Below are 24,282 nucleotides of genomic sequence, written 5' to 3' on the forward strand. Positions count from 1 at the left end.
AGCACAACTGATGCATGGTAACCACGCATGTTCAAAGTGCACAACTGGAAGTGTGAATGGCACAGATATCCTGTGGCCATAACCATAGTTGTGGCAGCAGATGCCATGGTCCTCTAGTTTCCTTTTGTCCCTTTAAGATCCTTCTCCTCCTCTGTTCCCACCCCTCATCCCCAGGCAACTGCTGATCCACTTCTGGAGCTGTAGCTTGCTTGTGTCCTCTTGAATCTTAAATAAGTGGGTTATACATTATGTACTCTTTGAGGGAGAGGAGTCTAGTTTCTTTCTATATAATCACAATTGATTATTGAATTACTTAGTAATTTCTGTTGTGTGGGTATATATTGATATGTTCGTGGACATTTTGACTCTCTCAAGTTTGGCAGTTAAAATAGAGATATTAAGAATATTGGTGTACAAGTCTTTGGATGGATGTATGCTTCCACACCTTTGGAAAGATACCCAGGAATGGAGCTGCTTGGGCATTTGGAGGATGCATAGAAAATTTTTTTAGAAAATAGCAGAAGTTGTTAAGGTTGTGTCACTTGATATCTTCACCAGAAATGGAAGGTTCCAGTTTCTCCACACCCTTAACCAACAGTTGCTAGAGTCTATCTTTTTCCACTTTAATACTTCTAATGGGTGTGTGGTGGTACGTGATTATGGTTTTAATTTTAATTTTGCTGATATTGAACTTTCTAATGTGGCTATTTGTATTTTAGAATATATTTACTTACATAGTTTTGTTTACTTATGTTTACTGGTATTTCTTATTTCTTTATGTGGATTTGAGTTATTGCCTAGGTTCTTTTATCTTCTTCCCCATTTTTGGGCTCTGTGAGACAGGATTTCACTAGTTCAGGCTTGTCTGAAAGGTTCTATGTAGCCTAGGCTGGCCTCAAACTTGTAGTGATCAGCTTGCCTCAGCCTCCCAAGTGCTAGGATTGCAAGGGTGCTTGGCTTAGATTCTTTTATCTCAACTTAAAGACTCTCAGTCACTTTTTTTATAGAGCAAGTCTGATTATGAAGGATTATCTTGAGAGCTTGTTTGGAGGTTCCAGCAAGGAAGTGCAGCTACTCATATACCCTTGACCGAGGAAATGGTCCTTGTCTATCGGAGGTGGTCATACTCTTTGACCAAGTGTGCACCTTCTGGAGGGGCTCACATGGAGTGGTGAGGGAGGAAGGGGACACCTGCCTAGCTAGCCAGATCAGCCGGATCAACCCTTGCAATTAATGGGGTGACAGATGCTGCAGCCAGCTCACCCTTACATCCTGAAGAATTATCTTAATTGTGGTTTATCTGTGTCTTTATTTTTTCTTCAGTTTTGTATAGTTTCTCCAGCTATAGAGTTCTTTATTGGCTGTCTACTTTCAGCGTGGTCATTACGTCCTGCCAGTATCTCTCGCCTCTGTGGCTTCTGAGAGCTGATTGTCAGCCTTATTGAAGACACCCTGTGTGTTTTGAGACATTTATCTCTTGCTCTTTTAAAAATTCTATCTTTCTGTAATTCCACTATGATGCACCTACAGGTGTATTTCTTTTACTTATCTTACTTGTTCCTTGAGCTTCTTGGATGGGTAGACTAATGTCTTCATCAAATTTGGGAAATATTTGAATATTTCTTCAGTTTTTTTTTTTTACTGATATTCTCTCTCCCTCCTCCTCCTCCTCCTCCTTCCCCTCCCCCTCCCCCCCTCCTCCCTTTTCCTGGGACTCTATTCTGCATCTTTATCTATTGGCAGACTCCGTGAAGCCCCATGAGTCTCTGCTTTGTGTTCTTGTTTTAAGATTGACTAGTATTCCCATAACCAGGTGACCAATCTTCATGTCCACCAGAAGTTTCTTTCCTCTGCAGCTCACATTTGCTACTGAGCTCCTTTAGTGAAATTTTTCACTTTAGTTATTGGACATTTCCACTGCAGAATTTCTACTTGGTTTTCTTTGGTGATTTCTGTCTTTTTCTACTGACACTCTACATTAATCCTTCAGATGTAGTGTTTTTTTTCCAGTAGTTAGGACATATTTTTATTAGCCATTTAAAAGTCTATGTGTAATATCAATTGGGCTCCTCCGGTACAATTTTTATTGGCAGCTTTTTTCCTTTTATGTGTGGGCCATACTTTCCTATTTTTTTATGTTTTATAATATTTTGTTGAAAATTGGATGCTCTAGGTAGAATAAAATTTGACTCTAGGAATCATATACCCTCCTATACAAGCCCAAGGTTTGTTTTTATTGTTGGTTTTTAAATTGTTGTGTTCCTGCAACTTTTGTCCATTTATGTCACTGCTTTCCTGGGCTAATCTCGTGTAGCCTGTGTTTCCTTCAGTATGTTGCTCCTGAAGTCACTGCTGGGTTAATTTAATGGTCAGCTCATGATCATCCAGAGATTTCCCTAAATTCTGTGGTTTTCTGCCCCTTGCTGGGAGGCTGTGGGTGTCCAGGGCATGCTTTCAACACTTAGGCTGTGGCCAAGTGTTCCTCGGCCTCTACTTCCTGCTTGGGACCCCAGCGTTATTTAGACACAAGAGCCTGGTGCTTCCTCTGCTCTGTCCTGAGGGTGTGAACAGCCCTGCTACACCGTCAGGAGTGTGTGAGAGCTCTTTAAGTCTCCTATGGGCTATGGCTATGTCCTTATGGATAAGAATTCTCTTGTGTGGCTCTGAATCAGGTCAATAATACAAGTCTCTGAGTGTCACTTCCAGGAATTACCAGTCAGGGGCAAGATTGTTATTGGTCCAGGAGTGAAACTTTTTGAGGAGATCCAGACTTCATCTGATCTTGCAGGGCTGCTGGTTTTAATAGCCACCGTGTTTGCCAAGCTCCTGGATTTCATGACCGGATCTGAGGCATAGGAATAGTTGAATTAAAAAAAAAAACATCCACCCAGCTGTTCTTTGATTTGGCAGATTTTGTTTTGTTTTGTTTTAAATAAATGTTTTTTTTAAAATTATTGCAAGCCTTTCATTTTGAAAAAAATGCCAGTCTTTTTAAAATTTCTTGTCTTTTCTTTTTTGTGGTACAGTATGTCTTAGTCACTTTTTCATCACTAGAATGGAAATATCCAATGCCCACAACTGGAAGAAGGAGGGATTCATTTTGGCACATGTTTTTCAGACCATGGTTGGCTGGCTTTAAGGCAGAACTTTTCTGGGTACTCTTCCTGTTGCCCCATGATTAAGGAGAGTTTCCCTTCAGGCTATGGAAGCAGCGGCTGTTTCCAGCATTATGTCTGTTGTAGGCATTATTCCTCATCATCCTTGTGCAGTTCTCACTCTGGCCTTGGGCAGTTTTCTTGCATTCTTCCATTGATTGCTACTCAGCTGACAATGCCAGGGGACTTTCTGTACATCTACAAGCCCTCTCTCTATGTGCAGTGCCAACCTTTTGGCCTTTGCCTTGCCAACCCTTCACATTCCCAACTCAGCTCCCTTCAGCTAGACCCTGACTATGTTGAAGGTACATTTTCTAGACTCCCAGATTGTTACTCTTTAGCATATATATATATATATATGATGTACTTAATAATAGATATATTTATCTGTAGGTATTACATTAAGAAGCGTTGAAAAAGTTTTACAAAAATTGCTTCCCCTTTTTGCCTTTTAAAGATAAATGTGCTGAGCGTGAAGATCGAATAATTTTAGCTTCATCTGCAAATGAAATTGCTGTTGTTGCCTGTAATCTTAACTCAAATGAAAACTTAGGTCCTGTGATTTGGTATAAAAATGACAGCAAGACGCCTATATGTATGGATCAAAACTGCAGGATTAATCAGCAGAAAGAAAAGCTTTGGTTTGTTCCTGCTAAAGTAGAGGATTCAGGACAGTATTACTGTGCTGTAAGGTAAGAAGGAAATTAATACATTATACATGTGTGTTCTAAGTACCTATGGTAGTTAAGGATGCAAAAATCTTTTAAGAGTGTTTAATTTCCTATTTTGCTTTGTTTTAGAAATTCAACTTACTGCCTCAAAATTAAAATAACTGCACATTTTATGGAGAATGAGCCTAACTTGTGTTACAGTGCACAAGTTCTATTTACACAGAAACTACCCATTTCAAGAGATGGAAGACTTGTGTGCCCTCATTTGAGTTTTTTAAAAGATGAAAAGAATGAGTTCCCTGAAGTAAAGTGGTTTAAGGTAATTTTATTTTAAATATGGCATAATTTTCCAAGCAAATAAAATAGTGGTTTTTTTTTGTGTGTTGGAACTTAAATGGGGAATAATCTTTCAGGGATTGGGAAATATAAAAATAAATAATAACAATGAAGAAAGGAAGTGCAGCATTTATAAGAAACTACAGTGTCAAAACATGTTTTTCCTCAAGTATGCTCTTCTTGCAAAATAAACTTGTCTTCACTTGCATGAGGCTCTGGGAATAAAGATTCAGTATCACAGGAATATAATGAACTTTTCCACCCTTGCCTCCCTAAAAGAAATGTAATAACAAAACTTACTTTATTCAAGGAACCATTTCAGTCACTTTTTTTCCCCGGTACTGGTGATTGAACTCAGGACCTTGTGCTTGAGAGGCGGGTGCTGCGCCACTGAGCTAAATCCCTGGCTTCAGTCACTTTTTGAAAATTCAAATTTGTTAATAGGTAGATTGACTGCTTTCCTTCTCTCCGCTTCTTAGGATTGCAAACCTCTACTTCTCGACGATGCACACTTCATTGGAGTCCTAAATACACTGCTTGTGAAGAACGTGGCTCCGGAGCACAGAGGGAACTATACCTGCCATGCGCCCTACACGTACCTGGGGAAGCGGTATCACATCACACGGACAATACAGTTCCTTCCTTTCGGTGAGTCCTGGCTCCAACCCTGGGGACTCAAGAGTCCGAGATTTTATGATGACCGCCACGGCCCATGGAGGAACCAAACCCAAGGAAGCTCAAGTACTCCATAACCACCCAGTCCCTTAGTTTAGCTTCTTGTTACTGCATAGAATGTAAATATTTTTTCATTCTTGCAAGATGCCCAGTGCGGATTAAACAGAGACTTCCTGAGCTATGTGTCTGATCTGATCTAGGATGCTTGTTGACATGGCTAGAGATTCTGCTTCCAAGAGCTCTGGCGCCCCCTCTGGTCGCTACTTGGAAATGTCGTGAGAGCTTGCACTGAGTGTCCCAGTGAGAGTCCTCGGCCTGAATAGGTCGGATGCCTCGGACTGGCTTTGGGCTGACTTACACTCCTGCATTCCACCTCCTGTTTGCACTGTGATAGCACAGTTACTTCACCTCTGTGTGGCTGTTTCCTCCTCCCTAGGAAGATGCTACAGACCCTCCCCTCCCCCCAGGTCATTGAGAAGATCAGCATTCAGGAAGTACTCAGCATATGGTCATGTGTGCAGAGTGCTTGGTGCAAAACATTCAAGTCACTGATAGGTATACGATGATGGTTCTTAATTCTTCGAAGTCTTTCATTTTGGCATTAACCGTGTTTCATATTAAAAACGATTTACAACAGAACAAAGCAAAATGCACTTCTACAAAGTGCCTGGGATGGGCAGAATATTCAACCTTTTCATAGATGTCAGCTTTAAATAACATAAGAAGAGTTCATCTAAGAAGGACTTTTCTTGCAAGTAAAAGAGCTGTCTATTAGTAATTAAGCCAGGAGAATGTGTTTAAATTGGGACTACCCCAGCAAGTCCAGAATATGATCACGATATAGCTATATTTTTTCCCAATGCTATGATAATTTCTTTTTCACTGATTAATTTCAGATTTTGTGCTTTATTTTCTTGTACTAGGGATTGAACTCAGGACTTTGCTCTTGTGAGGCAGGCAGTGGCACCACTGAGCTAAATCTCTGGCCTTCACTGATTAATTTTATTGAATAGACATTAAAAGCATTGCTTGCTCTTAAAAGCATCGGCTATCCTAACTTCCGATGGCCTTTGGATCACAATTACTGTAGCATTTGCAGCAGCTGCCCCAGTTACTGTGTGACTCTGTGTTCTCTCTCCTGAGACACAACTACCAGACTAGGAGGTGGAGCTCTGGGGAAAATTGGGCACTGCCATTTTTAAGCAGATTAATTAGCTTGACTACTCTGTCTCCTTTTTTGATTCCAGTTTTTAGAAACAAATATGCTTAAAGGTAAGGGAGTATTTTGTTTTTTCCCCAAGCCCACCTCAATGGTCCTGAATGCTTTTTGTTCGTTTCTAGATTTAAAAATATTTGTTGAGCATCTGTTGTGTGCCAGGAACTGTTCTAAGTATGGTTTAGGAAAGAAAAGAAAAAAAAAACATAATAGCCTGTCTTTGTGGACTTTGCTTATTTATTTGACTAGGCATTCAACTTTGTCATTTCTCCTAGTTTCCTCTTGGCCACAGGTCAAAGGTGAAGGGTAATCTTCCTATAGGAAGGCTCAGATTAATTTCTAGGCCTCTTGATGATCTGCCTGTTTTAATAAATGATGTCAATGACCATATCAATTTTAGTTGAGTCACTAATTCCAGACAGGTCTGGCACTGACTGGTTTTACCATGGCTAATCACCTTCCTGACTTCATACAGTGTCCCGAAGATATGTGCACACCCATGAGTGTGCTTGTGTGTGTGTGTGTGTGTGTGTACCTGTGCATGTGAATGTGTGCTGCAGAATCTGCCCCGCAGGCCCAAAGTGTCCAGCTTTGCATCCTGTGTCGACTCTTGGCTGTCACCTCTGCCAGCTTCCCTCCTCCTCTGGCCTCCGGTCTCCTGCTATGATTCTCTGAGCACTGGAGTGACCATGTGGCCAGAGCCATTGCCTGTATTTTGCTAAGCGTCATCATCCCTGTGATTTTGATCGGCAGAAGACTGAGAACCCCATGGGTGTTTTTCTTTCAGAGGAAAACAAGCCAGACAGACCTGTGATTGTGAGTCCCAAGAACGAGACTGTGGAAGTGAACTTGGGTAAGTGGGCTCCATCAAGTGAGGCTGAAATCATCATCATCATCATTATTTGGTACCAGGGATCGAACTTGGGTCCTTGCGCTTGCCAGGCAGGCGGCAGAACCACTGAGCTAAATCCCTGGTCCCATTGTTATTATTATTATTATTATTATTATTATTATTATAGTAGTAGTAGTACTGGGGATCAAACTTGGGACCTTATGGTTGCAAGGCATGAAGTCATTATTTTGAACTCAACAGTAAGACAAATCACATCTTTACTACACATAATGTAAGCCATTTCCTGAATATATCTATATGGAAGTGGACAGTAGCAAAAATTATATCTTAATTTTTTTTAATTTTTAGATTTTCTTGCCTCTCCTGGCAAAAATCTATCCATGCCTGGAATTTGTGAACAAAATTCATTCATAGGTTCAAAAGGATTCTAGTTAAAATATGAATGGAGTTAAAAATTGGCACAATCTTTTGGGGTAAGCAGACTGGTGCAGCCTCCTTTGACAGAGGTTTGGCTTTTAAAGACTGTTTCTTTGATTCAGTCCCCCTGCCAGATTTTTACTCACAGTCATGCTCCAGAATATGTACAAACACACACTGATAAATAACAAGGATGTTCTTTGGGATATTAATCATAGTAACAAAAAATCAAATACAAATAGTGTTTAACAATAGGAAAATGGTTAGAGTATATCTAGGTTATGAAACACCATATAGCCACAACACAGCCAATTTTGAAGAACTAATTATGGAGATAGAAATTCGCAATGCACAGCAATTCTTAAATAATAGACAATAAGATTCCCTTCACAAAACTGCTATGTTCACAGAGAAGATAAAGAATGAGATGGAGAAAGTCCCTAATAGCAGTTACTGCGTGGGGGTAAGTTTCAGGGCATTGTTTTCTCTTTCCTTATAGCTTTTAATAATTAGAACTTTTGTTCAATAGCCATTTAGTCATACAGATAGGCCAGCATAAAAATCAATTAATCTTTTGATTAAAAATATATTGCTTTTAGGGCTGGGGATTTAGCTCAGTGGCTGCATACCTGTATTGATAGGGAAAACTTAGGAAATGTCACAATGTAAGATAACTTCTGCCCTTCACTCTGCTTAGTTCAGAGTTACTGGGCACCAGAGGCACTTAGTCTCCCCCAAAAGTTTTGTAAGTGAAAAGAACCATTGTTAGCTTTGTTGACCAAACACTCTCCCTTCCCCCTGGCTAGAATAGATAACTGAATAAATCTTAAAGGTAACTTTTCCTAACAAAAGCTGCATCCGGGTTGAAATTCAACTGTCTCACCACCATCTTTTGGGTATCAGCAACGTGAAGTGTGAAAATGCAGTGTAACCAACCAAGATCAAGGCTGTAAAACCCTATAAAAAAAGGAGTTGTAACCCAATGGGGGGCCCATCAGGGCACCACCTTTAGGTGTCATCAATCCCCATCTATGGAGTAAACATTTTTATTTTACTTCCGTCCTGCTGCCTCTCTGTGTGTCACTTGCCATTTCCTTCCGTAACAGTATTACAATCACAAAGTCCTGAGTTTGATCCCTGGTACCAAAAACAAAAAACAAAAAATAAAAACAAAACCCCAAAAAACCAACGAACCAACAAACAACAAAACTACATTGCTTTGCAGGATCCAAGATCCAGCTGATCTGTAATGTCACAGGCCATTACACAGACTCTGTCTACTGGAAGTGGAATGGGTCATTCATCGACTCTGACGACCCTTTACTGGTAGAAGACTATTACTAGTAAGTACACCAATCAGTTGCAGTATTAAATTCTGTGTCAGGCTTTTACCTAACCTGGGTAGTGAGGGTGTACCGCAGTTGATTATTCCTAACCCCTAGCTGCTCATTTTTATTTCTGTTAAGTATGCTACACAGGATCGGTGAGAGCTTGTACATTTAAGGTGAAAATAGGTGTTACTGGGGTGCAGATTCCGTACACTTAGAAGACTTTCTCTCAAATTCAGTTATGCATGTTGCAACATTCCAAGGAAGCCATTCTCTTGAATTACTTGTCATGCTATTTAAGTACTTTTGAAAAGACTAGGTAGCTGGGGCCAAATAATAATTTCCTGTTATACATCTGTACCTATTCCCACCTTCTCACCATCTCACCAAAGCCCTTTGTCACCTACCCCAAGCTACCCCCTGCTATTTTTCCTCTTGGCAGTCGCTAATTTCAACGTAATTTCTTTACTGCTGAGTCCTTTACTCACAGTGCTCTGTGGGCTCTGCAGTCTCACACTGGTGTTGCCAGCAGTCTGATTGCTATGTCTGACACCGGTATAGGTGGTCATCTCAGCTGCAGTTTACGTGCCATATAAAGAAACAAACCCGGTACACCTGTCTTATTCATAGTTGATGTAATTACAATGCTATTACTTAATCAATCTCTTTCCCTCTCTCACACAGTTTGGAAAATTCTTTAGCCAAAAACAAAGATATAGTCATTGTGATGCTTAATATTTCAGAAGTCAGAAGTCTGTTCTATCTGCACCCATTTACCTGTGTGGCCAGGAACGGCCATAGTAATGAAGCAGCATATGTCAAGTTTATACATCCAGGTAAACAACCATTTATTTGAAATTCCTTTTTGTCATCCTTTTACATAATACAGTGGAACCTTGGTTCACAAACTGAATTTGTTTTGTGATTCTGGGGAAGATGGCCATGTTCTGTTTGTTCTGTTCATCACCCAATTCGGAGTTCATGAACGAACATAAAATATTCTGAAACATTTCTGTTTGCCAGCCATGAACCGAGGTATTACTGTAAGATTCCACTACTTCGCCATTTCCAACCCTGTTTCCTCTGCCTGGAACACTCTTCACTTCCCCTTCACCTGTACAGCTTCTGATCTTCTTTCAGTTTTTGGCTGAAGGATCTGCTCTTCTAGGCAGCTTCTCTGTCCTGCTGCCTGCCCTGAATCCAGCTCTGTTCCATAACAGATAAGCTGAGGGCTTTCTTATGCACCGGCGTGGCACCGTGTCACACCCATCGTTGTATCTATTATATTTAATTTTATTCGTTGTAAGTTCTTTAATGATGTCAGCTATTTATTTTACTAATTATTTTATTTCTAGCGCTAGTAGGAACTCAAGTCCTCTGTGGTGGAGATACCTAATGAACATTTTAAAGTAAATGATGACTATATAGGGGAAGCCTTCATATCTACTTCACAAAGAGGCTGTCAGGAGTCAGTGATTTTCATGAATTGACAGAATCACAGGGTTGAAAATGTTTTGAAATGTTTAAAAATAACCTGTAGCTGACTTAAAAATAGGACATTCATAAATATGGACCTGAAAGAATATCTGAAAGAAACTTGAGACAAACTAGCACAATTGAGAAATGGATTTAAGATCACTAGGATCTTGCTATAGTATGATTTCTATGCATGTCTCAATAGCAATCACAAACAGATAGAAATTTAATTTTAAAATATTTACAGTAGCATAAAAATCATAAAATATTTAAGAATGAATCTAGCGAAAACTGTTTCAATCTTCTAGTACAGTCTAAAAAGTTACTGAAATACAGCAGAGAAAGTCTAAATAGGGGGATACACAATGTTCCTACTGTGAAAGACATATTATTGCAATGATGTCAGTTATCCCTATATGAATGTATAGATTCACAAAGTTCCAATCAGCATCACAGCAGTATTTGTGTAAGTGAGGATGTGTGTTTGATTGGCTGTGTGGTTGTGGGCACCCATGGAAAAGTTGTATGAAAAGGTAGATGACCAAGACCAGTCAAGGTGGTCTTGCGTAGGAGCAGCAGATGTGAAGGATTTGTCTTACAGATACCATGATCTCATGTGCAGCTACAATAATGAAGACCATAAACCTGAACCTCCACTGGGTCAGTTGTGCATCCGTCTGGAAAATGGTGTGTCTTATTTCTGCTTTCGGCCGAAATCAACTCTAGATGGATCAGAGATCTAAATGGGAAAAATAAAATGATAAAGCTTTTAGATTCTTCTTTCTGGATGCCGGCATGGGCCCTGACTTTGAGAAAGTCTTCTTCTTCCTCTTTTTGGTTCCTCTGCAGCCTCCTCCCCCTTATCCACCTTCGCTTCTCTTCTGTGATCATTTGATAAATGATTGGAAAGATGTGCCAGGAACATGTAGAAGATTCTCTTACCCCTGCTTTTTTCTTCCATGTTTTGGATTTTTCTAAGTAACCTCCTGTTTCAGGGAATGCTTGTAGCTTTTGAGTGATTTTGACTTCCTGTTAAGTGATGGAGGGCTCTGATCTATGGTCTTCAGCATTTTTACTGTTTTTGTATACTATGCTATTTAGAGGGAAACAACAGAATGCACCTTAGTTTTATATAGTGTCCATGCTCGATTGCTGTTTACATTGGTATCCATTATTAGCCATAATAATGAATGAATCGATATTGTGAATGCAAGACTGACCCCAAATATGCTTTTTCTGCAATGAAAATGTTCAATTTTCTATGCTCAAAGTTTTAATTCATTTCAGTTCTCATGTTTCTCCCCTTTTCTGCTTTTTTTTCTTCCCTTTTTCTAGTCCCTGATTTCCAGAAGCACATGATTGGAATATTCGTCACACTGACACTTGTAATCACATGCTCAGTTTTCATCTATAAAATCTTCAAGGTTGACATTGTGCTTTGGTACAGAGGTTCCTGCTATGATTTTCTCTCCCAAAAAGGTATAATCTGGTATTCTTTATAGTATTTTCTTATTGGAGAGAGGGGATAGCTAGGACACGTAGAAGATGACTAAGGTTTTTACAGAAGGTTTAAAATGACTGATAGTGAGAGGCACAATAATAGTAATTATTATTATATGTAATTATGGTTTCTTTGATATAATTATAGTTTCAGAAATGGTTAAGCTAATGTCATTGCTTTCTAAATTACTTCTTTAGCACCACATTGGCAGGACAGACAAATGCTCAGAAGTCATTGTTGAGGACAAACTCTGTGGTATGTAGGGTGTAGATCACCCTGTGATCTACTTTCAGATGAAAAAAATGACTAGATTTCTATACATCAGGAAGACTTTTCCTTTCTCTTTTGTTAAAATCTTGCAAAAGCCAGGTGTGGTAATGCACACTTGTAATCCCAGTACTCTAGAAGATTGAAGCAAGAGGATCATAAGTTTGAGCCCAGCCTGGGCAATTTAGTGAGACCCTGTCTCAAAATAAAAATAAATACATAAATATAAAGGGGTGGGGATATAGCTCAGCCCTGGGTTTAATTCCCAGTACTGCAAAAACAAAATGAAACAAAACCTCTAATATCATGGTAATGCATAATAAAGAAGAATGGGTAGAATTCAGGGCTTAGGTGTTGAGATGTTTGGGGAAGAAGATAAGAAAAGGAAGATAAGGATACTTTCTTAATGATTGTACGTGAAGTGGCCACCATAAGATGCAATGTAAGAGCAACTTCATAGAAAACATAATCAATAGAAAACTTGTAAGAGATGAACACTTTAAAAAGGTATTAAATTATTTTGGTATTGTTTCTGCAATCATGCCATTGTACAAAAAATGACTAATAATAGTTCAGTATGACATGCAAGTTTGTGATATTGATGCTGATAATCTTTCATTTTCCTCTTGGTTCTAAATACATTACATTTTCCCTTTAGCTTTAGATGGAAAGATCTACGATGCTTATATACTATATCCAAAGAGCCACACAGAAGGATTCACCTCAAGCTCAGATATTTTTGTATTTAAAATCTTGCCTGAGGTTTTGGAAAAACAATTTGGATATAAACTGTTCATTTATGGAAGGGATGATTATGTTGGGGAAGGTATGTATGCGATACAGGATAGTAAGAAGCTTGTTTTAAAACTAATTGCTAAATTTGGGATGGCTTGAAGCTCCCCATATTTTTCAGCTTTACCAATCTCTTCAGTGATTTCTGATGATAATTTTCAGAATTATTAAATGCAGAGAATTCACTTCTATAGTGTTAGATCATTAATTAAACATATTTTTATTTGTTTTGGAAAATTTGATGAGTGGATTCCATAGCTACTTTTCGGCTGGTACAAAAAATGGAAGTGTTACAGTCAGATGATTTAACAAGAAGTTTTAAAAATTTCCCCTGAAAGTTTGCCAAGTTCTAAGTGGGTCAGCTGTTGGGCTGGTCTATAACAGCTCAAAGTCCTTTAGGGTCCACAGCAAGGCAGAAAAAAAGTATCAGGGGATGGGGTGGAAAGAAGCTTGTAAGGTTTGTTTCCAGAGAGTGATTAGGAATAGTTGATTATAATTTCTGTTCTGCATGTTTTCCAGACACTATTGAGGTCTTTAATGAAACTATACGGCAAAGCAGAAGGCTGATCATCATTTTAGTAAGAGACATAGCAAGCTTCATCTGGCTGGGCCACTCCTCTGAAGAGCAAATTGTGATGTACAATGCCCTTATTAAAGAGGGAATTAAGGTTGTGCTGGTTGAGCTGGACAAAATCCAAGACTATGAGAAAATGCCAGAGTCCATTAGATTTATTAAGCAGAAACATGGAGTGATCCGATGGTCAGGGGACTTGAGAGAAGGAGCACAGTCTGCAAAGACCAGGTTCTGGAAGAACATCAGGTACCATATGCCAGCCCTGCCACTGTCGTTTGCATCTGAACAGCAGTTACTGCCCCAAGCCAGGAGGCAGGGCTCTTCAGAGACACTGCAGAGGGAGCTTCACTTGCCAGTTGGATAGCTGGGAGCAGCCTGGCCAGTAGTTCTTTGGGTGCCTCTTGTCTTGTGGTGCTGCAGGATGGGCTGCACCTCCTGCTGACTTCGGTGGTCGCGCGATGGACCTGCCTGGTCCCTTGTCCACAGGTCACCTGGAATCAGATCGTTGAGGATGCAGGACTCAGTGACAGTCACAGCCCAGTATGATTCAGAGCAGAGGTGTGGGTCTTGCTGAAGGGTGACCTGTGCCCTCTCCATGCGCCCAAGTTGCTGAAAAGATGGCAAACTGGAAGAAAAAGCGTGCAGGGCAGGGCTGCCCTCTGCACACAGATTTATTCAGTTATCTGCAGCCACACTGGGGATAGTGCAGGGTCACTGGCCCTGGGTCACTGTCCTGGGCCACACTGTCAGTGAAGTGTGACTCTCAGCTCGTGGAGGAAGACAGATGTGTTCTTGGAGAACTTTCCATGCTTTGCATTTCCCATACCCGTTCACAGCCTGCAGTTAGTTTCTAAAGACCAGATTTTATGCACAGTGGTGAAAATTGTCATTTCAGTGAAAAGCGGATTCTCCAGGATCCCAGGGTTATGAAATCACCACCACTTTCTGCAGAAGAGAAAGGATCTGAAAGTGGTGGTGGCTGGGTCTGACCACCTCCTCCACCTCTTCCTGCTCCCCTCCCCAGAGCCAACACAGGCCTTTCCTTTCTTCGTCTTCTGCATTTCACTTGGCTCCTTGTTGCTATGCAAGGACAGCTCTGCAGGGGTTTCCTTCCTCTGCTGTGTCACTAAGTGCCACACTCTTGCCTCCTTATCCCTGTGGACAACCCATGATACTCAGCTGAGGCACCAGTGACGGACTGTCAGCCACCCGTGTCACCCACCCCTTTCCAGCATCACCCCACTCCCAGCTCCTCTAACCCATCCTTACCAGCTCCCCCCACCAACCTGCCCATGAGCTCCAGCTGGGTGGTGAGCTTTGCATACACCCCTTGGTGTGATGAATGGAATTCCCCCTTGCATGGGCTCCAGCTGACCAGGAGTTTGCTGAAATGTGGGCACTTTGACTCCCATGCTGTAGACCCAGCAGGCTTCCCTCAGAGACAGAGACAGCCCTCTGTCCCTCCTATCCCTGGCTAGTACTATCCAGTGGCTCTCACTCTAGCAGGGGAGGTGGGGGCCTTTCTCTGCCCTTCACTTCCTTCTACAAACAATTTGCACATATGACATAGATTTCTATAGTGGCATATTGTTTAAAAATATTTTTCTAATAATTGTATTTAATTTTGTAAGATATATCTCCTATGTTTAAACAAACAAACAAACAAACAAAAAAACCCAGTTCTGCTGGCCCAAGGACTTGGGCCTTCCTCTCTGGCCAATCATCAAGTGCTGAGTACTTGATTTCCTGTCATTAACTGTCCCTTCTCTGCACTTCAATGCTCATTTGAGAAGGAATGGTCATTTTCCAGGAGGCATCAGAACCCAGGAATGTTTTTATGGAAAAAAACAAATTTGAAACTTTTCAATGTTGGAATTTATGCAAATTATATTTAAATTTTGTGAGACCCCTTTTTACTTTCATATATTCTTTCCCTTAAAGGCCCAAAGATAACTATTTCTTAGTCAATTAAAATTAAAAGCAAATTGGGATTTGGGGTGTAGAAATACATTATTTTTTTAAAATTGATGACTGTCCTGAGGAACACCAGAGCAACTCTAGTCACATGAACTTGAAGTCAGAGGACTCATGCAGTTTTAGAAGTTGTATGAATGGGGACAGCCTTGTTTTCTACATTTGTAATATTTTATGTTGTGGTTCACACATTTATTTGGAAGGACATTTCCCCTCCTCTCCAAAGTCGTCAGAGTCCCTTTCCTGCCTGTCTTCTTCTGGTCCCAGCTCATAGCACTGAGGAATACAGTGGCTTGGGAGCTGCTGTTGGAACCAAGGCCCCATTGTCATTTGGCAGCACATAGGTACCACCCCGAAGTCTAGAGGGACTAGGGAGTGTCATGACCCCAGCGGACTGTGAGATGCTCCAGAAGCTTGATTTTGCCCATGGTGCTTGGTCTGGCATCTGGAGTACACACGGGTATGCATGGTGCCAAGCTGCCATGCCAATACTGAAGCTTAGAACTAGGGACGGAATTGGCCAGAGAGTACAGGGACATGGGGCCAGCCAAGAATTCTGAGAGCCTGGCATCTGGGGATTAGGCGAGGACAAGAATCAAGAGATCAGCCTGGGTAAAGGATCTTAAGCAGGAAGTACAGTGTCGTTCAGCATCCGGGGATTCCTGAGGATGACGCTCCATTTCCAGTCTGTGAACTTCCTTCGAGTTATCATCCCTCAAAAACAAAAGCAGAAATAAAACTTCCTTTTAAAAGATCTTCCTTTCATGCTTTTCCCATTAATTGGATTTTATATTGCACTTTCTGATGGTATTTTCCAAAAAGACAGCCTAAGAGTTGAAGAAGGGTTTGCAAATGCAACGAAGTATTTAATTACCAGTGGTTAAACTGGCTTAGCAGAAGTTATATTTCCTCTCCTACCTTTAAAATTTTTTTACTTGCAATACAGGGAAAAATATTGAGCCATTTAAAAAATGACATTTTTGATACATTATGTTTTTACTGTTAACAGTAAAATCTCGTTTGTATAATCCTGCACAGATGCGAAGTATTTTTGTATTTTAAAACCTAATTCCCGTACAATGTGTATCTTCCATGGAAAGACTGTACTCGTTTTCCAATAAAATCAGGACACCCTGTGTTGAATGTTGTTGGGAACCCTTTCCACAATCTGACCTGTACACTTCTGGGCCAGGCTGGACGTAGGGTGTGGGTGTGGGCGGTTAGGGGGTGGGGACAGGGCCAAGGGGAGGGGTTCGGGGGTCGCTGGCCGGACAATGTACCTTGGCTTCCACAGTACAGGGTAGCCCCGTCTGCATTCCACTCGCTCACTCAAACGTCACGTGAGTCTCACCATTACTGGCCTTTTAGCTGCCCCTCCTCAGAGAAAGTGCCACATGTGTACAGGTGTTCACATTTTACTAGAAGCTTTTGTGCATCTTTTCCACTGACCCAGGAGTTGGACAAAATTGGCGAACTCAGTGCCATCCCTTCCTCTGTGGCAGCGCCTGCAAAGGGTGGGAGGCCCTGCCAGTGCCTGGGGTAGGGGAAGTGGCAGGTGGGCCAAAGAGCCTCAGCCCTGGAGGTGCTACCTCCCTTCCACGTGATGGGAAACCTTACACCGACTCTCTGAGCCCGTTTCCTGTCTGGGTATATTGCCTAATTCATACAGTTGTGCAAGGATTGAAAAAACCCCATTTATTTCCACAGGTCTAACCTAGCATTGGGCTTCAAAAAATGGTAGCTTTATCTGGGCTGTGCTGGTGTAAAACGGGTGATCTCAGTAGTCTGGGAGGCTGAGGCAGGAGGGTCACAACTTCTTTTCTAGCCTGGGTGACTTAGTGATTTAGCCAGACCCCATCTAAAAAAAAAAAAATACTGAGGCTTAGTGCTGAGGCCCTGGGTTCAATTCCCACTATTACAAAACAAACAAACAAACAAAAAACACAAACAGTAGCTTTGTTCATAACTATACTATTAAGAAACTTGGTTTTTTTGTGTCCTGTTAGAATATGTCAATAGAGTGGCTAGAGAAGAGTTAAAAACAAGGATGCAGCCAGAAATAAATCCTGAGAGATCCCAAAAATAAAGACAAAGCATCCTACATCGAGATGTATGATGTAGAAGCCTGGGCCCTGCTCAGCTCTCAGCCCCTCTGCAGCCCCAGAGGTGAAGGGATGTAAATGAAGATAAATGTGTTTAACACATTCCTGATCAACATTTCCCTAATCACTCAATAAAAATTAGTAAGGCAAGAAACTTAGAAAAATTTAGGAATTAGTGATCTAGAAAACTTGCCCAGGTAGAATGTCTCATCCAAAGAATTCCAAGAGCTCTCCACCACGATTTTGCTCCTTTACGAGTTAATGTGGTTTTCAACAAATTGTTAGAAGAATCAAGCCTAACTACTATTAAAAAGTCATATTTTCTGCTCACTTGTATCAAATAAGTTTCCAAGAATAAATGCTAAATAGGAATCCCATCTGATGGGAAGACCTGATTTGTAAGTTCCCAAGTTGCCACAATTTTGAAACAAAACGTCCTTCTTCTGTTGCTGTGAGGCTTGTTGTGCTGTCTGTAAATAAGACTTCTACATTCAAAGCCGTTTCTAGGTAGAAAGCCTCTGCCTAGTACTGGATAAAACCTCCACTTATATCTTTCTCAGTGCTACTGCTTGAGTTCAGATAGAAGGAAGAAGTATTTCCCTTTTACTAAAATGAACACACAGATGAACCTGATAGGGGCAGCAATTTTTAAAATGGGAAACAGTGCACATGAAAAAATACACATGAGAAGAGAAATTGGAAGGGGATTTGGGGGATATAATAATATTTGATTTAAGGCTGGAGCGGGGGGCTCAAGCTTTGAAGAAGGGAAAAAGCTACAGGAAATAGATACTATTTAAAATGACCTTCCAAACAAGAATATGCTCATCTTACTGCACAGTGCTCAAGGTTCCTCTGAGGAAGGCTGCCAATCCTCTCTGTTCACTCTAAATCTGAACCCCAAACATTAGCACAGCTGACTCCCAAATCTGCAGCTGTTAGACTAGTTAGGCCTGTATTGCTTGAATTCAGACTGACAGGATCCCCTTGGCTTCTCCAGAGCTGTCCTAAGTGAGGTGGAGTTAATTTACTAATGCATAAAGCCAATCTGTATGAAGCTTTTTTGTCATAGATTCTTTGACCTGGAAATGATTCCAAAACTCATTTGGTTTTACCTCTGGGTCTTGGTAAGGGCATCACTGATAACCATTCTACAGGGTCCCTTGGTTCTCCTTTTGTTCAATGTGTCCTGTGAATGATATCACTCAGATTTTAGTGACAAGGTATTGCAGTTTTCATAAGCCATGTTGTCACCTGGAAGTTGGACCCTGATGCAGCAAGAACAGGCTCCTTACTTCCTTGGTCCTGGGTTCTTGGGGCTCTTGGTGAAAGACTTCAATCAAGATACATAGGGGGCCATGAAGAGATATAGGCAGAATTTCTTGTTCACTGGATATAGAGAGTTACAATTTTAAGTGAGAAGGTGGACGGTCCCGTGAAGATATATACATCTAGTGTGAGCTCAACTAGCGTTTTATGTTCTCATAAGTTATTCCTGGGTTCAGATAATTAGGATCATTACCATGCTTATAAACATTTTACTTAGCTGTTACTTTGGAATTATAAAATGTCCTCCTGTCCTTTGTAGATGGGCAGTGTTTCCTCAGGGACTTTAATCATGTTTAAAAAAAAAAACTTACAACGAGAAGTTCTTCATTTAAACAGGCTTAGCCCAAGGCAGGAGGGTCTTTGAAGAACTTTTTCTTTCCTGATATCATTGAGCTGTAGGTTATGGGAGCCAGAAATGCAGTTTTCCCTGTTTTGGATCTGCACAGCCAGGTGTTCTGTGGGGTCTCTTTGGGTCCAAAACCTAAAAAGTGATTATAAGTGTGTTACACATTGATGTCTCTGTTTCTTTACTCACCTTCAGTGCCTGCTTTTTGCACACACACACACACACACACACACACACACACACACACACACTTGTCCCTCAGGCCCACTAATGTCTAACTGCCTGCCTCACAATGTGGGACCCACTTGTGGTTAGCTTGGCCCCGGCCATTGTACCCCTTTCTCTTCTCAGCCGTCTCTCTTGCTTACTCAGCTCACCTGCCTCAGACTCTGGCTTCTCCTTTGCCTTCAAGGCTTTTGCTGTTAAGTACTGCCTGATTGCTTCTGAATTCTTGTGTATCCTAATACTGGACTCCATCTCCTCCAATTTCCAAAGCACAGGGGACACATGTTTCTTCTCAAGCTAACTAAGATCCTTTCAGAAACACTAGGCAGGTACCTGAGGTCACATTGAGAAAATTACAAATAAAGAAATATATAAAGCCAGCCAGAGGGTAATGTGAAGAGAAAGTTGTCCAAGAGACAAACTTGTGTGATGAAAGGTTGAAGTCCTTGAATGAAGTGTTTTGGCTTTAGCCTTTGGAGGAGGTTTGTGGGAGGTGTTGCAGGCTGTTGGTTAGGAGGATCAGGGCCCAGAGAGTCAAGGTGATGGGGCACTGTTGTGAACGGGATTAGAAAGCAGGGTCAGATGAGAAAGGAAGGACATTCACTTGAGATGAAGCAGTTCCCTTGTGAGCTGATTATTGCAATACAAATGTTCTTTTGAAACATAAAGTAGAAAATATACATTTTTGTATTATAGAAGCAACATTAGTTTGCAACACCGCAGAATTTCTGAAATGCACAAAGAAGGAAAAGGTACCTTTAACCTCACATGTTACAGGTCATTATTGAGTTCACTTTAGTAGATAATGTCAAGTGGCTTTCCTAAGTGCTTGGGTTAATTAGTGCTCTCACCAGCTATAAATGAAAGAGCCAGATGTTACACATTCTCACTGTCTTTGGAATTGTCCATTTTAATGATTTTAGCTATTTTTGTGGGTTTTAGTGGTAAAGGTAGTGTTTTGGCTTGTATTTAGATGTCCCTGCAAAGCTTCATGCAGTCATAGGAGATAGATTTTGGAGGTGGCTGAATCTAGAGTATGTGATGCTGGGATCAAGGATGTGATGCTGGGTTTGATTCACAGTACTACGCTAGGATTAAGGCTGCCCCACCCAGGGTATGAGTGCTGTCCATGGGTAGAGCCTGGCTAGGGTATAAAGGACAGAAAGAGGTTCTTTGCTTGTTACTTACCGCTTGCTGCTTGTTTCCCTGCTACTTTGCTGCTTTCCTGCCTTCCCATCTTCTGCCCACCATGAATTATTTCTCCTCTGTGATACCTGTCTGCCGTATCTTGGCCTTGGAGCCAGCCAACTAGAACTGAAACTTCTATGCAATCTGAGTGCTAAATAAACCTTTCCTCCTTTAACTTCTGGTGTTGGGTGCAATAAGAAAAGTAACCAAGACAGGTAGCATTTACACAATAAAAGATGGTATTTTTCTCATAGATTTTGACTTTACCTAGCATAAATTCAACTTTCCTGTTTTCCTTGTATGATCTAGTGCATGTCTACCTCTATAGCTTCAGTTCTCTGACTCATCCTCTTACTCCCTATATTCTAGTCACACTGGTTTCGTTTCTGTTATTTTGAAATTTCTGAATTCTTTCCTCTTTCTGCAATTTTTGCACCAGCTGCTCCTTGCCCATGAAATGCTCCTTCCCTAGATAACTACTCAGTGGTGTCCTGTCACTGCTAGGACCCCACAGTCCTGCTCTTGAAGGGACACCTTCTTTAGCACCTCACCATTCACCATGCCTGATGTCTTCATCAACCTAAAATCAAATGTTATTTCCTAGATGGTAGGTGAGCTCTAGGGTCATCTTCTCTCCAGCTGTGTTTCCAGCAGTCAGTACATCACCTTGCAGACAGCTGGACCTGGCTAGGGCTTGAGGGTGGAGGGAATGAATGAACCAGTGAGTGGGGCTGCATAGAAGAGTCAGGCTGAGAACTTTAGGAACTAAGTGCCCTTAGCACTACCCTCTTGTCTCCCACTTCTAGCTCCAGAAGCTCTTTTCACCCTAACAATCAAAGCCTACTGCACAGCTGCTGTGCTGTGTCTTTCAAGCCCACGAGAGGAAATGGGAGAATGGAAGGTCTTTAAGAGCACAGAGATCTTGGTGGAGCTCTACACTCGCACCTTAGCTTGACGCTGGGGTTAGAACATATGACCAGTGCATGTGAACATGTTCTGCTCCATTTTCCACTGGGAAACTACTAGCAGGTTATAGCTAGCAAAAACTCATCAGATGTTCACTTAGAATAAATGTAGGTACTATTCATTCTACAAAAAAATACATTTTATATGAAATCCTTTATTTTTGATGCCAGAAATCGAACTCAGGACCTCGCACTTGTGAGGCAGGTGGCAGGAGCTAAATACTGGCCCTATGTGAAATCTTTGATACAATCACATTTCTGTATATGCATCACATCTTGTTCTGAGAATCACACAGATTGAAAGGAAATTCAGCCAATCAGAATTAGTGTGTCCAGCACACAGGAATGTATGGCTTTGCCTGCTAACAGGAGAAGGGAGCAGTCTCTAGAGAAAGTTGATTTACATCCTAAAAACCATAAACCAGTAGAAAGTGTCAACTACTTATGGCAATGAATAATGCCTTAAATGACTGAGATATTCTCTTTGCAAAGAATCTCCGTAGACTGCAAAGAGTGACACAAGAAGGGCTAGGAGGAGGATGAAAAAACCAAGTGGGTAAAAGGAGCAGCACACGAGAAGGAATTTCAAGAGGAGGATGTGTAGGTGGCTGGCGACCACAGACAACCGTGCTCCACTTTACTTGTAATTAGGAAGTGGAAAAATCTCAAGATAGCTTTCCACCACAAGACTGGCAAAATGTGCCAGATTTCAAATTTGGACACTGCTAAATATTAGCAAGAATGTGAAGCAATGAAGCATCTCTATTGTGAATAACACTACTATGAAAAATTAGGAATGTGCTAACAGTTGAAGATGCATCTATCCAGTAATCCCTCAACTGCACCTGAATACCCACACAAGAGGACATTACAAGAATAACACAGAAGCACCATTTATAGGAACAAAATTTACAAGTGGAACAACCTAAAAGTCCAAAGAAAGTGGACACATAACTCCTGGTGTATTCATGTGATGGGGCAGCTGTGAGTATGAGTCAACTAGAACAACACTCTCAAAATGATGAATCTCAAAAATGTGATGTTGTGCAAAAGCAGATCATATGAACATACAAGGTAGGTACTTTTGATTTGAAGACTCAAAAACCTAAAGAAGAGCACCTTATATCACTTAATGGACACACACACACACACACACACACACACACACACACACACCTGCCCCAGCATTTTGAGCTCCCAGTTGAGGGCAGCGAGGAGCTGAGGAGTGGGAGCCATGTATTCAGGAAGCCTGGTGGACCCTGTTTCTGATGCTGGGTCTTTCTTAGGATCATTTTGAATTATGTAGCTGTACATATTTCATGATAGGATGCTTACTTCAAAAGAAAATTCTTAAAGGGAAAAGACTGAGTTTTAGAGTGGCAGAATTCAGCAAGTGTCAGCATCAAGCAGTGCATGGCCATCACAAAGCAAATCTGAACTCACTTCCTGGGAGCTGCTGTGAATAAATTTCATCTGAATCCCTTCCTTCCTTTTTCTCTTTAGCCATCCTGTTTCTGGGATTTCTCAGGGTAATGGGTAGCCTGCAGTAAATATTATAGTTTCTATTGCTGTTTTTAAGTTTTGCCTTAGTAAAAAAATGTTTTTTATTAATATGCATTAATGATACACATTAATGGAGTTCAATAAATGCATACTGTACACATGGATCACATCCAGCCTTCCTCTGCCCTGCAGTCACTATTCTACACTCAGGGTAGCACTTTTTGTTGTTGTAGAGGAAACATGCAATACTTACTTTTCTGTGTCTGACTTGCTTAACATGTTTTTAAGTCCAAAGCTTTAAATCCCCAAATTGGTTGTGTGTTCAGAATGAAACGATTCCTTTACTACCCATCAGAAAATGCACTGAAGGGGCTGGGGATTTAGCTCAGTGGTTCTACCGCCTGCCTTGTAAGCACAAGGACCCGAGTTCAATCCCCAGTACCAAAAAAAAAAAAAAAAAAAAAAAAAAAAAAAAAAAAAAAAAAAAAAAAAAAAAAGAAAGAAAGAAAGAAAATGCACTGGGCATGGAGACCATCCCTGGAGGAGTAAGTTTCAGGCCCAGGCCCACGGAGTAAAGTGCAGTGTCAGTAACATTCAGTAAGAACCGGTGCTGCAGGGTAGGCTTGGCAAGATCTGGGATGGCCCGTCTTAACTTCACCAGCTTTGGGCAACTGTTCCAACTAGAGTTGGCATGCATATCAGCCCTCAAACTGGAAGAACAAGACAAGATTCAAAAGCATGCATTCATCAGGTGAAAATGGTAGCCTAATAAAAGCTTTCAGAAATACCCTTTAAAGCCTGATATGGCACATGCCTATAATGCCAGCACTCAGGAGGCTAAGGCAGTAGGATTATCATGAGTTCAAGGCCAGCTGGGCCTACATAGTGATTTCAAGGCCAGCCTGAACTACATAGTGAGACCCTGTCTCAAAAAATGTTGAAAGGAAAAAAAAAAAGCAAGAATAAAAACCCCCAAAACAGAAGGAAAGAATAGCCTTCAAAACTGCTCATAGCAGTAGTTCTGTATGAGAATCACATTTTTATAGTAATGCTTTCATTAGGGCTGAGGACATAAACCTGGAAGAGTGTCTATGTATAAAGAATCCTTATTTAGTGCTGAGGTTTCTGGAAAATAATTGATCTCCACTTACAGCTTAATAAGGAGGTATAGCATCCCTAGAGAACCCCCAAGACACCATTGAAAGATGTCTGTGAAATCAAAACTTTCCATAACCACATTAAGTTCTTACGTTTGTACCCTCCTCTCTCTGGAATATGTGGCTTTTGCCCGAGATGCCATGACACATTGTGTCATAAGAGATGGAATGCAGCAGCAGGTGTGAGGATCCACTTAATTTTCTGCTAAGTTGGACATTCACAAGATTTGCC

General features: G+C 41.1%; 1 protein-coding gene across 7 annotated transcripts in view; it reads left to right on the forward strand.

Annotated features, from left to right (window-relative positions):
- Positions 1-14,671, forward strand: part of Il1r1 (interleukin 1 receptor type 1) — a 72,703-nt gene extending 58,032 nt beyond the window's left edge. For 5 of the 7 annotated variants that reach the window (XM_010630687.3, XM_010630692.3, XM_010630690.3 and 2 more), the window contains 9 exons: positions 3,613-3,847; positions 3,956-4,145; positions 4,642-4,810; positions 6,841-6,906; positions 8,549-8,666; positions 9,336-9,487; positions 11,463-11,606; positions 12,554-12,721; positions 13,207-14,671. In XM_010630687.3, coding sequence (XP_010628989.1) covers positions 3,613-3,847; positions 3,956-4,145; positions 4,642-4,810; positions 6,841-6,906; positions 8,549-8,666; positions 9,336-9,487; positions 11,463-11,606; positions 12,554-12,721; positions 13,207-13,625 — 1,661 coding nt within the window. In that variant the 3' untranslated portion in view covers positions 13,626-14,671. The remainder of the gene's footprint in view (positions 1-3,612; positions 3,848-3,955; positions 4,146-4,641; positions 4,811-6,840; positions 6,907-8,548; positions 8,667-9,335; positions 9,488-11,462; positions 11,607-12,553; positions 12,722-13,206) is intronic. The other 2 variants (XM_010630693.3, XM_019208427.2) reach the window with 2 other exon arrangements.
- The last annotated feature ends 9,611 nt before the right edge of the window (positions 14,672-24,282 follow it).

This window comes from Fukomys damarensis, unplaced genomic scaffold, assembly GCF_012274545.1.
Source record: "Fukomys damarensis isolate Sample0158 unplaced genomic scaffold, DMR_v1.0_HiC HiC_scaffold_9, whole genome shotgun sequence".
NCBI classification, from domain to species: domain Eukaryota; kingdom Metazoa; phylum Chordata; class Mammalia; order Rodentia; family Bathyergidae; genus Fukomys; species Fukomys damarensis.